This window comes from Myxocyprinus asiaticus, chromosome 32 (genome assembly GCF_019703515.2).
Source record: "Myxocyprinus asiaticus isolate MX2 ecotype Aquarium Trade chromosome 32, UBuf_Myxa_2, whole genome shotgun sequence".
In the NCBI taxonomy this organism is placed as follows: domain Eukaryota; kingdom Metazoa; phylum Chordata; class Actinopteri; order Cypriniformes; family Catostomidae; genus Myxocyprinus; species Myxocyprinus asiaticus.
Window position 1 is genome coordinate 18,245,643 of NC_059375.1, and position 14,842 is coordinate 18,260,484.

At 36.5% G+C, this 14,842-nt stretch overlaps 1 protein-coding gene and 1 long non-coding RNA gene across 5 annotated transcripts in view; one reads left to right on the top strand and one right to left on the bottom strand.

The window, feature by feature from the left end:
* Positions 1–14,842, bottom strand: part of LOC127423283 (forkhead box protein K2-like) — a 101,332-nt gene that overhangs the window by 61,548 nt on the left and 24,942 nt on the right. The window contains exons 9-10 of one of the 4 annotated variants that reach the window (XR_007894294.1): positions 9,265–9,532; positions 7,846–9,014 (exon numbers count right to left, since the gene is read on the bottom strand). The exons of 2 other annotated variants lie outside the window; for them this stretch is intronic. Coding sequence is in view for 1 of the 2 variants with exons in the window: in XM_051667457.1 (XP_051523417.1) it covers positions 9,372–9,532 (161 nt within the window). In the remaining variant the exon portion in view is untranslated. Of the gene's footprint in view, positions 1–7,845; positions 9,533–14,842 lie in introns of those variants that run through there. One more of the 4 variants, XM_051667457.1, reaches the window with a different exon arrangement.
* On the top strand, positions 2,926–7,355 carry LOC127423303 (uncharacterized). Its single transcript, XR_007894298.1, has 2 exons — positions 2,926–3,556; positions 4,003–7,355. It is a non-coding gene; the product is annotated as an uncharacterized LOC127423303 (long non-coding RNA).

Below are 14,842 nucleotides of genomic sequence, written 5' to 3' on the forward strand. Positions count from 1 at the left end.
CATCAGCACAGAGAACATAATATTGTATACACACCCAGTAAAGAGACCCTTTTTTATTTACTTCAAAGGACACTTTTATCAGTGTATTTATTCAGAGACGAGTTTGTCACAATTTGCTCTAGCAAAAAGCTTGACCACATCCTGTCACTTGCACTTATGTTTATTGTCACCATCTTAATAATCCTGTCAGGCAAAACTAAACATCTTTTACTGTGTTACTTTCATTCATCCTACGGCCATTCAGTTTAGCATTAGCTTCCATCATAAAATGGAACAGCTCTTGGATGCTCTCTGACACATTTCAGAAGAATGCAGTCATTTTACTATCGTTTATTCCCTAGGACATAATTATTTGCAACACCTTATGTTTGGCCGTAGTCAACGATTATATCATCTGGCATCATTGCTCTATGCCAATTTGTAGGAGAACATCTCCACAGCGTGGTGGTGGACAAAACTGAGGTTCATAAAAACATTCCTGACACACACTTTCAATTGTCACATTTCTCTTTTTATAAAGGGATGGACACTGTAACGTTCTAAAATCTACTCAGACTGAAAACAGATGTTTAAATGGATAATTTAGCAAATTATGTGATGACATTTTCATGTACAAGTGTTTCTGTGATTTTATCCACGCATTTCTGCAGTTGTTTGCGACTTGCAAAGATTACTAGCGCCATCTGGCGGTCTTATCGTATACAAGCAATACACACAGAGGGTGTTTTATATAATTATAAACCGTGGGTACGCTGCATTTTGTGTAGAATTATTTCGAGGTATAGGGGAGAGCGGGGCGAGTTGACACACTTTTTTACTCCACTTAATATTTCTGAGGGTGGGTTTATTTTTGTCCATTTCTGTAAGGCACATACCTTAAAGTCTTAGCTAGGAAAAAAGCTATTTAAGAACATTTATCCCGACACTGTGGTTACAGTGGTACCCTAGAAAATATATATAAATTAAAAATATGCTCAACTCATTAAAAAAAGAAAAGAAAAATACATACAATGCACATGACAGCATCCCTGATATTTTGAACAGCTTTGGAAAAACCTGCTTCTAAAAGAAGTCTTGAATGTTGACAGCACAGCTGGTGGTGTGAGGAAGGCCACTTTCTGGATCTCATAGATCACAGCATGTCCTCATAGATAAAATCTATGTAAAAAACAAACATAACTCAAAGAAATAAACCTCAATTGTGTTGAAATTTAATGCATTCATATTTACAAAATAGAAACTTTCACATCCTTAACCTTCTTTATACACTTACAAAAGCAGTGAATGTGAAGAGACTGTGAATGTTTTAAAGTGAATTAAGTTTAATTCTTTCAGGTTGAAACCATTAAGTTATTAGTTTTACAGATAATGGAGCTGTTCTTTCAGTTTGTAGAGCCATACAGTACAGAAGTATGTTTGGTTTCAGACGTTAATTCCATAAACCAAGCTTTAAAGAAGTACTAATAAAACTTTCATACCCTACGGATCCAGAAATTGAAAGAACAGATTTACAACAGATTTGCACATGCCACTGAACATAGTGGCATGTCCGGTTGTTAGTGGCACAATGCTGTCTGTTCTTTCAGTTTGTGGATCCATACAGTATGAAAGTTTTATTTGTACTTCTTTAAAGCTCAACTAGTGACTAGTCAAGAGAGTTTACTGTAAATAGATTTGTCAATGCAGCATTCTTTGCATGCATTTATGTTTTGTCTGGTTAAAATAAATTAAACCATACTATGCTAAAGTATATTAGAACTTTGGCAGGAAAGTGGCAGATTTTAAGGTTTCTGAGCTAGACCATGATCTAAACCCATGCTGTACAATTAACCTTACCCATCGACATTGTTGGGTTGCATCTAACTCTCAGTAACTCCAACAGAATCAGAGAGCAGCCAACCTAAACATGCATCACACTACATCCTTGCAACACTTGTATACAATGACCTGTTAATGTGAGATAAATAATAATAATAATAATAATAATAATAATAATAATAATAAACAGAGTTAAAAATGAATTACCTTAGTATCCAGAGTGATTTAAAAATGAAGGTCTGCTTGTGGCCCACTTTGCTAATAGCTAATCCGATTAGTTAAAACAACACTGACAGTAGCAACTTCAAACAAGCAACTTTCCTTTTATTTTCTTAATTATTTTTGCAGCACAGTAAAGTTTTGTGTATGTGCTGCTGACTTCTCAAGTGTCTCTTAGACGAACACGTTCCAAAACGGATTATCGACGGTATCAAAATGCAGCGGCATGTGTCAGTGCCACAAAATAACTGGCATGTGCCACAGCTTCCACTGGCACATGCCACTCACAACCGAATATGCCACAACTTCCAACGGCATGTGCCAGAGGCATCAAAACGCAAGACGCCATACCACAAAATGTTAATACCGCTACTGGAAATAGACCTACAGTTGGTAAGTCACACTAAATGGGGTAAGTTGTCACAATGGAATTTGCTAGCTATTAAACAGCCTATAGGCTTTTCAGCCAAACTTATATACTAAAACAAATATGAAACACAAAACCATTCATGAAACAGCTAAACTTTAAAAGGTAACGTACAAAAATATCAAACTGTTGTTTTGTTTGTGACAACTTCCTCTAACCTGACATTTTTGGAAAATTGCCTTGTACAATAAACACAATGGTCAAATCTTACCTTATATTGTTGGCCATTACCTGAATGTTTGGTAGTTTTATTAGCTTTTTTTTTTTTTATATATATAATATTTTGAACGTGGTGTTTCAAACCAACACGAACTCACAAATAAACGTGGAAGTTTTGTCCGTTTAGGTAGTGTTTGACTGGTTTCTGTTCAAAACAAATGCGCGTGGCAGAAAGCGCATGCGCACTGACTGTTTGTGCTGGATTACGTCACAGACAGGGCGGTGCTACGAAAAGGTGTATTTCATAGGTGTAAATGCCAGTCGTGAAGAAAAAGTTCAAATTTTCTAGCCGTTTCATGCGGACTCAGGTTTACCATGGCCCCAAAGTGTATTGGGGATTGTGCTGGTTTATTTGTCCTTGGGATTGCATTTGATATAATCGGGTTCGCCTTACTTTTAGTCGGTATTTTTGCCAATCTGCGTTTAGATGGTACATTTTACGGAGACTTCCTAATCTATACTGGCTCATTAGTGGTTTTTCTCAGTCTCTTCTGGTGGATCATGTGGTACACGGTGAATATTAAAGTTTCCTCCGAGGATCTCGAGAAAAGCACTCTAGATAACTTTGCACACTGGGCGCGGAAGCTCTCCAGGCGACTGTCCAAAAGCGGGATGAAGACTCTGGAAGTCAAAGAGAAGAGCATTGGTTACGGCAAGAAATCAGTGAACGGCGAAGTGACAACTCGTGCGCCATCGCGGATAATTTGGGACAATTCGGGAACGGCTGGATGTGTCAATGAAGCTTACGACCGAAGCTCTGATCAGCCACCAAAAGAGAAGATAGTGGAGCTTGAGATTCTGAATAACTCTGAGATGTTACTTCAGAGCAACGCGAATGGAAAAGCAGAAAGATTTCTTTGACGAGAAAAGCTGGTAGGTTGTCAGAGAGTCATTCATGTGTAACTGGTTATTATATAGCCTCAATCAAAAAATTTATAAATTGTATTGACTAATCTATTTGTGTTACAAATTGTGTTGTTTTTTTATTTTATTTTTTGTGACCGGTAGAATAACTCTGGAGTCTAGAATAACTTTTGTATACATACAGTATATAATGTAGCCTAACTGTAGAATAAGAGTCCTGCTACAGCCCATTTGATTCAGGGTCATTTCTGCTAAGTTTAACGCATGTATGTATGTATGTTCTACATCAACACATTTTTATATTTGTTGCATCATGTATATAAAATACTGTAGTCATGGAGAGCAGAGAGGTCCCGGGCACATTGTACACGGTGTTTTTCTGTTTTGTGTATTTGAAACCTGATGCTGTCTTTATGACTCAAAGCTTATTCTTTTTTTGTCTTTTTTTTTTATAGGTACATTTTGATTCTCTGTTGTCAAGAGTCTATGTAAGATGAGAAGAGCCAGTTAGACTGGAATGTTTTAAACCAAACCTACATTTCTGGACTGGCTAAATGAAGTCATTAATCAGGGAAAGGTTTTTTAATATATAATACATTTCTAAGGGTACTTTGCACATGTGGTTAATGTTTTTGTACTTTTAACTTATAATTACTGAAATATAACTTTAAGCATTTCAGATTTTATGAATATTTTTATAAAGAGTTTTTAGAAAATGATAGTTAATTTGTTTTGGTATTATTGTATCTTCTTGTAGTCGTTTTGTTTTCTACTGTATTAGCTTTTATTACACAAGTATGCCTAAATCTCATTTGATAGATATGTGATGTAATTTTGCATCACATTTTCACATGTTGTACAGATCTGTAAAATTTAAAGTAGGTTCTTCATTGTTCAAGATGTGGTCATTGAATGTTCCAAAAGACATTTTAAAATGTAGTAGCATAACTATAAAGAAAAATGTATATTTCCAAAACACAGTATTGAAGAACCCACAACCAGTGCTTGAAACTAATGGAGCTATCATATGCATTATTTTACATCTTCCATTTTCTTATGGCTTTTAATTAGTATGTAAAATCACCTTTGTTTCTGTTTTCTATTCTTTGCCAGTTGGCAGAACTATTATTTACCAGTCATATGCAGCTGCACTTGAACTGCTATGTAAACTGTCTGTGAACACAAGCATTGCTAATAATCCTCTGCAGACTTTTATTGGGATCAGTCTTTTTACTCTTCAGGAGACAATACCTGAGCTTGTTTGCAACATTTCAAGAAACCAGTTAACCTGGAAGTGTCATACCCTTTTTTCCATTTTGTAGGTCTCTAATAACATGGGACAGGATTGGTGACCTTAACGTTACCACTATGACATGGCATGTTTACTAAACAGAGCCTTGTTTTAAATATTACAACAAAACCCTAATGAAAATTGTTAGAAGTTACAGCATAACTTTTACATTTTATGTCCAGATTTTAATTGGATCTAGGTAAACCTGCCAGCCAAGACACACTGTTGCTGTGCATTACAGATATCTGAACCACTAATACTTGAGTCTTTCATTAGTGAACAAACAATAAGGGAGAGTAACATAACCATTGGAAACATGTCATGAAAATCTTATGTTGAAGGTCTGTTGTTGCATAAATAAAGTTTACATTCCTCTGGAAATATTCCTGTGAAATCAATTTATTGCCCCTCAATACTATAAAACTAAAGCCAGTACTAGCCATTATATACAAATTAGCAATTAAGAAATTGTGTTCCTGAAATATTTTTTTTTTAAATCTCCATAATGAACAAATGCAGCTATTTTCAGATCTCATGTGAGCTCATACAATAGCAGTATTATCTTCAGCAATCTTTGATTTTAAGTTTCTTGCAAGCATGCGAAATACATGAAGAATTAACACTCATATTACCAATTCATTAATGCCATCAAGAAATCAGACAACCTGTGCAACCAGCAAAACAGGATGGCCTTGATGGCCCACCAGGTCAAGTTCCCATCAACACCTCATTTGTCAGTAAGAGATCTCGGTATCTAGTTCTAACACCTCCAATGATTTAGCACAATGCCAACAATGAATAAAAAAAGAATAGAACATGACACTCAAACACGCTGCTGTTTGAGAGGATAACTTTTTCTCCTTTTTACCCAAGGGACTGTTTTGCCTCAATCGAATCTTTAATTTATTATCCTTATTTAAATTTTCTTATTTATATATAAAATAAAAAATACATTAAGAGCACACCACTATAAAACCACATCAAACTATATGGCTAATTGATCAGAACCTCCAAAACAACTTTTATTCTCATGTAAATAAAAATGCAAGTGTGTGAAATGGCAAATATATCACCTTTGAGGAAGTTATTTTGAGCAACAATTACTGCTGTTCCAACGTCATTTCATGTCACACCCTTCTGTTTAAACTCTAGAAACTAATGCAGTTGGTTTCTTAGAAGTCAACACAAAAATAATAGTTTATCAGTTAAATGAGTGACAATGTCCTTAGTTTACAAATCTGATCCAATGATTGGCAATTTTGTGCAAACTTAAAAGAAAATATAATATATCTAGAATAAGTTCTTAGTAGTAGAGCCATGGGTTGTAGCAAACACTCCCATTAGGGTGTTCTTAAACTTTCCGAGCAGTGTCAACAAAGGAGTGTTTACAATAGTGAATTGACTATTGTCTTAGACTTTGCCCTTTAACTCATTACTATTGATAATGTATTGTCCCTACGTTTTTAGCGGTGACATAATCAGACATAGTTGGGGAGCGTCTATTCCAATCTGAAACTTCAGAGCTGGTTCTTTATTTACTTTTCTGTATTCTCAATTTCTCCAAACCTACCTTTATGATTGATTGACAGTTGGCTTGGATGTTGGTGTGCCATTTAACAGTCTTTTTTTGCTGTCCTCCACTGACTTGTGTTGACAATGTAAATTATGTTTTATAAATGTTTTATACACTCACAGAGCACTTTGAGGAACACCTGTACACCTACTTATTTATGCGATTATCTAATCAGCCAATTGTGGTGCAGCAGTGCAATGCATAAAATCGTGCAGATATGGGTCAGGAGCTTCAGTTAATTTTCACATCAACCATCAGATTGGGGAAAAAAATTTGATCTCAGTGATTTCAACCGTGGAATGATTGATGGTGACAGACACAGGTTTGATTATTTCTGTAACTGCTGATCTCCTGGGATTTTCATGCAGAACAGTCTCTAAAGTTTACTCAGAATGGTGCCAAAAAAAAAAAAAAAAAAACATCCAGTGAGCGGCAGTTCTGCAGACGGACACACCTTTTTGATGAGAGGTCAACGGAGAATGGCCAAATGGGTTCGAGCTGACAGAAAGGATATGGTAACTCAGATAACCATTCTGCACAATTGTAGAGCAGAATAGCATCTCAGAATGCACGTTGAACCTTGAGGCGGATGGGCTACAACAGTTGGGTTCAACTTCTGTCATCCAAGAACAGAAAGCTGAGGGTACAGTGGGCATAAGCTCACCAAAACTGGACAGTTGAAGACTGGAAAAACTTAGCCTGGTCTGATGAATCACGATTTCTGCTTAGGCACACAGACGGTAGGATAAAAATTTGGTGCCAACAGAATGAATCCATGGACTCAACCTGCCTTGTGTTAACAGTCCAGGCTAGTGGTGGTGTAATGGTGCGGGGAATATTTTCTTGGCACACACTGGGCCCATTAATATCATCGTCGCTTGAATGTCACAGCCTTGAGTATTGTTGCTGACTATGTGCATCCCTTCATGGCCACAATTTACCCATCTTATAATGGTCACATCCAGCATGATAATGTACTATGTCACAAAGCAAGTGACCTAAAAATGGTTTCATGAACATGACAATGACTGTTCTTCAGTGGCCTTCCCAATCACTGGATCTGAATCCAATAGAACACCTTGGGATGTGGTAGAACGGGAGATTCACAGCATGAATGTGCAGCTGACAAATCTTCAGAAATTGCATGATGCAACATGTCAACTTAGACCACAATCTCAAAGGAATGTTTCCAACATCTTGTGGAATCCATGCCGCAAAAAACTGAGGTTTTTTTTGAGAGCAAAGAAAGGCTCTACCCAATATTAGTATAGCGTTCCTAATAAAGTGCAGTGAGTGTATATTCCCAGGCACACAGTGCCATGATGATTTGGTGATTTTCTCATGGCAGCTTTGATACACTCCAATTATGAGGACCTCATGATTCAGAATAATCAGTCACAGAACAGAAATTATGGAGTTTTAATTTAATGTATAAAAAAAAAAAAAAAAAAAAAAAAAAAAAAAAAAAAAGCACATACCCACTGAAGCTGAACAACATCTACCACTTAGTTTTCCTTGTGGAACATGTACTATCTGTGTAGACTCTTTCAGTTGTCTGAACAGAATAAAATAATATTAACAGGCAAAGAGACAACTTTAACACAAAGATAACAAACACAGCCAACGACATCTTGAATATAAAGGAAAAACAACAGGGAGGAAAAGGAAATTTCAGAATCAAAGGTAAGTGCAGTAATGATTCCAAATGTATAAAAGTTTCTTATGCTATATATTTTTTTTTTTTTTTTTCCTCTTTCATTTTCTGCAATTCCCTTTTCAGGAAACTAATCAGATAACAGCACATTTTTCTCAACACGTTCATGCAAGCTGATATATTTGAACAAAGTTCAAATGGAAATATATTTCTTTTCTCATAGGCTATTGATTAAAATATGAAAAAAAGAGGAGAGTAAACATCATTTTGATTTGATGTAAAAGCAAGTAACTCAAACCCTCAATTAATAGTGTTTTTGTTTTTCTTTTTTTTGAAAAAAGGAAGAAACTACATTCATTTCCTTGACTACAAGTCCATGTCTTATATATATATATAAATTGCCAAATGTCCTCACTTCATCACTGCCTGTTTTGTTGAGTATTTGTGCCTCAGAAAACACACAAAGAAGATCCTAAGATACACATGTATGACAAAATACTGCACATCTACTAAAGACTGCATTACATAGGTGAACATGGTAGCTAGCTGCCATGATACAGGAAAAAAAAACTCCTATTTCCCTTTGCTGAAGAGAAAAATGATAATTTTTCCTTTGGTGAATATTAAGCTGAAATGGTTTGCAGGTTCACATTTTAAGAGTGAATCAGTCTTAAATGTTGTTTGGCAAGTTCACATCTGACCTGTCTGAATTGTCTTTTTCAGTTTAATGCATATGTTCAAGACCTCTGACTAAGAAAACAAGGGAATGGTGACTACACATTTGATACACAAGCGTGTGCACGCTACATATATTTTTATATGTCATTGGCCAGTTGTTTGTTCAGGTAACACAAAGGGGTTGTCTATTTGCCCATACACCATGCTCTCTTCTCCATCCACGTTCAGCCCAGTGGTGCTAGTGATGGAGACCTTCTCTCCTAGGTAGGATCTAAAATACATATCATTTCATAACTTCAAGTAGGCTTTATTAATATATGTGTGCATATATCTGCAACTATTCATCTATTTATGTAAAAGGCCCACTGTCCCTCATTCCTTCAGACCTTCAACTGTCATTCATTACAGTCTCTCTTCTTTCTCGTCTCCTCCACAATGTAATCACTTCTCTCTCTCTCACACACAGTTACCACGATTCTAATGATAATGCCAGTCCAAAATCCACTGACGTTTCATCTCACCTCACTATTTGGCACCTTGGGTTCATTAGCAGTTGATGTGTTGGTATAGCAGGCGGGGAGAAAAAAAAAAGAAAAGGGTTGAGGTCAAAGGTCATGAAATGGCTGCCCTAATCAGTGGTGGTCTGCTTGTCCCTCTCTGCTGTGACAGCTCCATCTTCAGTCTTGATCCTTTTGGTGTCAGGCTGCCCTGCTTGGTCTCCGTTCACCCGTTTGGTTGGCAGGGATGCTGAGGCGGAGGCATGTGTTGCTAGCATGTGGAGAGGACTTGCTGAAGTGCATAGAATGTACGAGACAGACTGCATTAGCTGCATGTCAGTGGAATATCTCAGACATTTAAAACAGAATCACAGCATCTGTGGCATGTTATTGATTACCACAGACAATTTCGAATCATCCCTCAATTAATAAAAAAAAAAAATAATAATAATAATGTCTACAGTACTGGTAATGTTCTTACTAACATTCTGAATGGCTTAGGAGCAGATGCATGAAGCTAGCATTTCAGTTATAGCACTTTAATTCTTCCGTATAAAAATGTCTGTTAATTGAGATGATGTCTTCTGGTCTATTTGTGCATATCATGCAAAAGTTGCTGAATTGCTTTACGTGGTCATGACAGGAGTTAAAATATTGGACACAACTTTGTGCATTTTACCATTTATTCTATTTCAATGTCTTCCCCATAGACTTTACTCCTGTACATGCATACTGTAAACAAAATTTTTGTTTTTACAAACTAAGGGATGGTTCAAAATTCTTTTATGCAGTAATTGATAACATGTCACAGATGCTGTTGACAGAGCTCAACTTTTATTTGTCAATGTCAATTTATTTATAAAGCACAATTAAAAATAAGTTGAACGATTTGCTGTACAACATACAGTGGCAAGAAAAGTATGTGAACCCTTTGGAATTACCTGCATTTATGTATAAATGTGTCTTAAAATCTGGTTTGAACTTCATTTAAGTTACAATAATGAACAAACACAATCTTTTTTTTTTCTCCCCTTTTCTCCCCAATTTGGAATGCCCAATTCCCAATGCACTCTAAGTCCACGTGGTAGTGTAGTGGCTCGCCTCAATCCGGGTGGCGGAAGACACCGGACCGTCAATCCGTGCATTTTATCACGTGGCTCGTTGAGCACAACTCACCACGCGCCCCAACGAGAACGAGAACCACACTGTAGCGACCATGAGGAGGTTACCTCATGTGACTCACTATAGTAACCGGGCCAATTTGGTTGCTTGGGAGACCTGGCTGGAGTCACTCAGCATGCCCTGGATTCGAACTCACAACTCCAGGGGTGGTAGTCAGTGTATTTACTCGCTGAGCTACCCAGGCCCCCTAAACACAATCTGTTTTAATTAACAACACACAAATGATTGTATTGTTCTTGTACATGTTGAATACATCATTCAAACATTCACAGTGTAGGTTGGAAGTATGTGAACCCCAAGGCTAATGACATCAACAACACTGGAGTCAGAAGTTGGCAAATCTGGCATCCAATTAATGAAAATAGATTGGAGGTGTGGGTTAGAGCTACTCTGACTTATAAAAAGCACTAACATTTTGAGTTTGCTATTTACAAGAAGCATCTGCTGACGTGGACCATGCTTCGCCAAAAAAAAAAAAAAAAAAAAAATCTCAGAAGACCTACGATCAAGAATTGTTCCTCTGCATAAAACTGGAAAGGGTATAAAAAAAATAAAAAAATAAAATAAAATAAAAATAAGTAATCTTGAAGAGCTTAGACATTCATTTGTCCACAGTTAGACAAGTTGTCTATAAATGGAGATGATTTAGTACGGTGGCTACTCTCCCTAGAAATGTCCATTCAGTCAAGATGACTCAAAGGGCACACCGCAGAATGCTCAATGGAGATAAAAAAAAAAAATAACCGAGTGACAGTTAAAGACTTGAAGAATCATTGGAACTGGTTAAAATCTCTGTTCATGAGTCTACTATATGGAAAACATTAAACACGCATTGTGTCCATGGCAGGACACCCCAAAAGAAGCCACTGCTTTCTAACTAAAACATTGCCTGAAGTTTTTCAAAGACCACCTTGACACTCCACAATGCTGCTGGGAAAATGTTTTGTGGACTGATGGAAATAAGGTTGAATTGTTTGGGAAGAACACGCAGCACTACGTATGACATAAAAAGGGTACAGCATACCAATATGAAAACATCATCTCTACAGTGAAGTACGGCAGAGGGAGCACCATGATTTGGGGCTGTTTTGCTGCTTCGGGGCCTGGACTGCTCACCAGAGGGAAAAATTGAGGATATCAAGATATCCTACAGGATAATGTCATCTGAAACTCAGTATGCAGCAGGACAATGACCCTAAAAATCAAAGTAAATCCACTACAGAATGGCTTTAAAAAAAATCCGCCTTTCTGAGTGGCCCAGTCAGAGCCCAGACCATAACCCAATAGAGTTGCTGTGAAATTACCTCAAAAGAGCCATTCACACCAGACATCCTAAGAATATAGCTGAGCTGAAGCAGTTCTGTAGGGAAGAATGGTTCAAAATTCCTTCTGAACATTGTGCAGGTCTAATCCGCAGCTACCGGAAACGCTTGGTTGAGAATATTGCTGCCAAAGGGGGAAATCGACCAGTTATTAAATCAAAGGGTTCACTTCTTTTCCACAGCACTGTGAATGTTTAATGGGATTTGTTAAATAAAAAATTTAAAAAAAAGATTATAATTGATTATATTATAATTTTTCTATACTTGTGACTAGTGGTCAACCGATATGGGTTTTTTAATGGCCGATGTCGATATCCAGAGAGCAGGGTGGCCGATACAATGCCGATATAACACAATTAACTGCAATAAATAAACATAAAATGACAAAAAATTTAGCACTATATTTAATCAAATTCACACAAAATTTTAACTTTGAAAAAAATTTTTTTGTTTTTTTTAATTATGTTTTAAAATGGTAGATAGCAGTTTCTTCTGATTTCTGTTTAGTCACCAAATTGTAGTAATTTATTTGCACATGAAGAAATTGTTAATATATTAGGCAGGAGGACATAACAGTACACACAGTAGTCCAGCAACCATAGATGGCAAGTCCATGTTAGCAATCGCATTTTCTCAAAAAATACAGAACCAAACCAATTGTACATACAGTGCATAGTGAATAAGACATTTGCAGTTGAAGTCAGAAATTTACATACACTTAGGTTGAAGTCATTAAAACAAATGTTTTAACCACTCCACAGACTTCATATTAGAAAATAGATTGTTTCACTTTTAATTGACTATATCACAATTCCAGTGGGTCAGAAGTTTACATACACCAAGTTAACTGTGCTTCTAAGCAGCTTGTAAAATTCCAGAAAATGATGTCCAGCCTTTAGGCAATTAGCTTCTGGTAAGCTAATTGGAGTCAATTGGAGGTGTACCTGTGGATGTATTTTAAGGCCTAGCTTCAAACTCAGTGCCTTTTTGATTGCCATCATGGGAAAATCAAAAGAAATCAAGCAAGACCTTAGAAAATAAATTGTTGACTCCACAAGTCTGGTTCATCCTTGGGAGCAATTTCCAAACGCCTGAAGGTACCACGTTCATCTGTACAAACATTAGTACTTAAGTATAAACACCATGGGACCACGCAGCCATCATACCACTCAGGAAGGAGACGTATTCTCCTAGAGATGTATGTAGTTTGGTGCGAAAAGTGAAAATCAATCCCAGAACAACAGCAAAGACCTTGTGAAGATGCTGGTGGAAACAGGTAGACAAGTATCTATACCCACAGTAAAACTAGCCCTATATTGACATAACCTGAAAGGCTGCTCAGCAAGGAAGAAGCCATTGCTCCAAAACAGTCATAAAAAGCCAGACAACAGTTCGGCCGATTTATCGGCCTCAGCGATATATCGGTCGACCACTACTTGTGACTTTTATGAAGATATCACATTTTGATTACCTCATTTTGAAATGAATGGATTTCACACCAGCAGCCACCAGAATGTCTTTTGAAACTATCAGCAAACTCACCGATGCTAAAGCCAAAACCTTTACGTTCAGCGCAGGGGATAAGATCTGAATTCTGATCCCTAAAGACAATGAAGATCCTTTAGCCCAGAGTTCAGATTCATTCAAAGAAAGACTTATTAGATTTCATCAAAAAGAAATCTGCTATTAACTACATGCCAAGACTGAGTGAATATTACCGATGTGGCAGAATTCCAAGAGGCCTTTGGATTGAAAAAGCCCCTACCATTGGCAAAGATGATGCAGAATTCTCTCAACGGTGGTGTGAGATTTTAAATCATTGCTCACTTGATCTGATGTTACTTATTATTGACTACACTACTAAAGAACTGACAACTGTTCAAACATCCATAGATGAGTGTAAAAAAGAAATTGTAGAAATACTCAAGAAAGATAAAAGTAGATGAGCTTCAAGCAAACATTCTGGATCAATTCACAGAATTTCAAGAAGAACTTGCTGAACTCAGCAAGTTCAAACGAGACACATTGGACTATAAGGATAACAGAATCTACAGGTGGATGTCGGATAAATCTGTGAGACAAAGACAATGCTATCCACACGGAGCTCCCACTAAGTCCTCTGAATCAAACATGTCTACTTCATCTAATGCATCTCCTCTCTCTAAGAGGTCTTTTTTGGAAACCCCCCGGAAATCACAATGGACAAGCACAAGAAAAAGCGACCAACGAGAAGAGGCTCGAGGGGGCATAAGATGTGGAAGGTAAATCCGGTTGATCCTACTAAAATAGAATACGCTAACATTATTTTCAACTTGTCTGATAAACAGTTGTCACTTGAACACAAAGTTTTGAGTAAAGGTTTGTCCTTTATTACATCACCTAAAACTGATCCATTTATGGTAAAGATTGAATTAAGTTCATGAGAAATGTGAAATTAAAAAGTTTATTTGAATGTGGAGACAGTCAAGAGTAAATCTATTCAACATTTCAGACCCAAGAGCACTTTTACTTTTTATGATTCTAATCCTTCTGTCAATACTTTTTGTCATCTGGTTGAAGGAGATATAGATAAAATGTTAAAAGCACAATGACAATTTTGCATAAGAAATTTAAATAAAGCTCGACAAGAGGCTTTAAATTATCTGATGAATGATACATACATTGTCATTCAAAAAGCTGATAAGGGGAATGGAACAGTAATACAAAATAAAGTCACATACCTAGAAAAAATTTAAAGATATGCTGAAAGACCAAATAGGTTTCAAAAAATTGTTTGACCCCACCTCTAATTTTAAATCTCAGTTGGATAAAATATTGAATAAAGGGTTTGAAAAGAAATGGATAACAGAAAAATAACTAAAATCTCTTAACTAATCATCACTCAGTTCCTGCAATATTGTATGCTCTGCCCAAAATAAATAAATCATGTACAGATCCTCCATATCAACCTATAGTGTCAGGTATCAACTAACTGAGAAGGTATCTGAATTTCTAGATTTTAATTTACAGCCTCTAGTGAAGAATTACCATCTTATTAAAAGATACTACTGATTTTCTAAATAAGTTACAAACTTATTCTTGTTAGGGAGATCAGGACT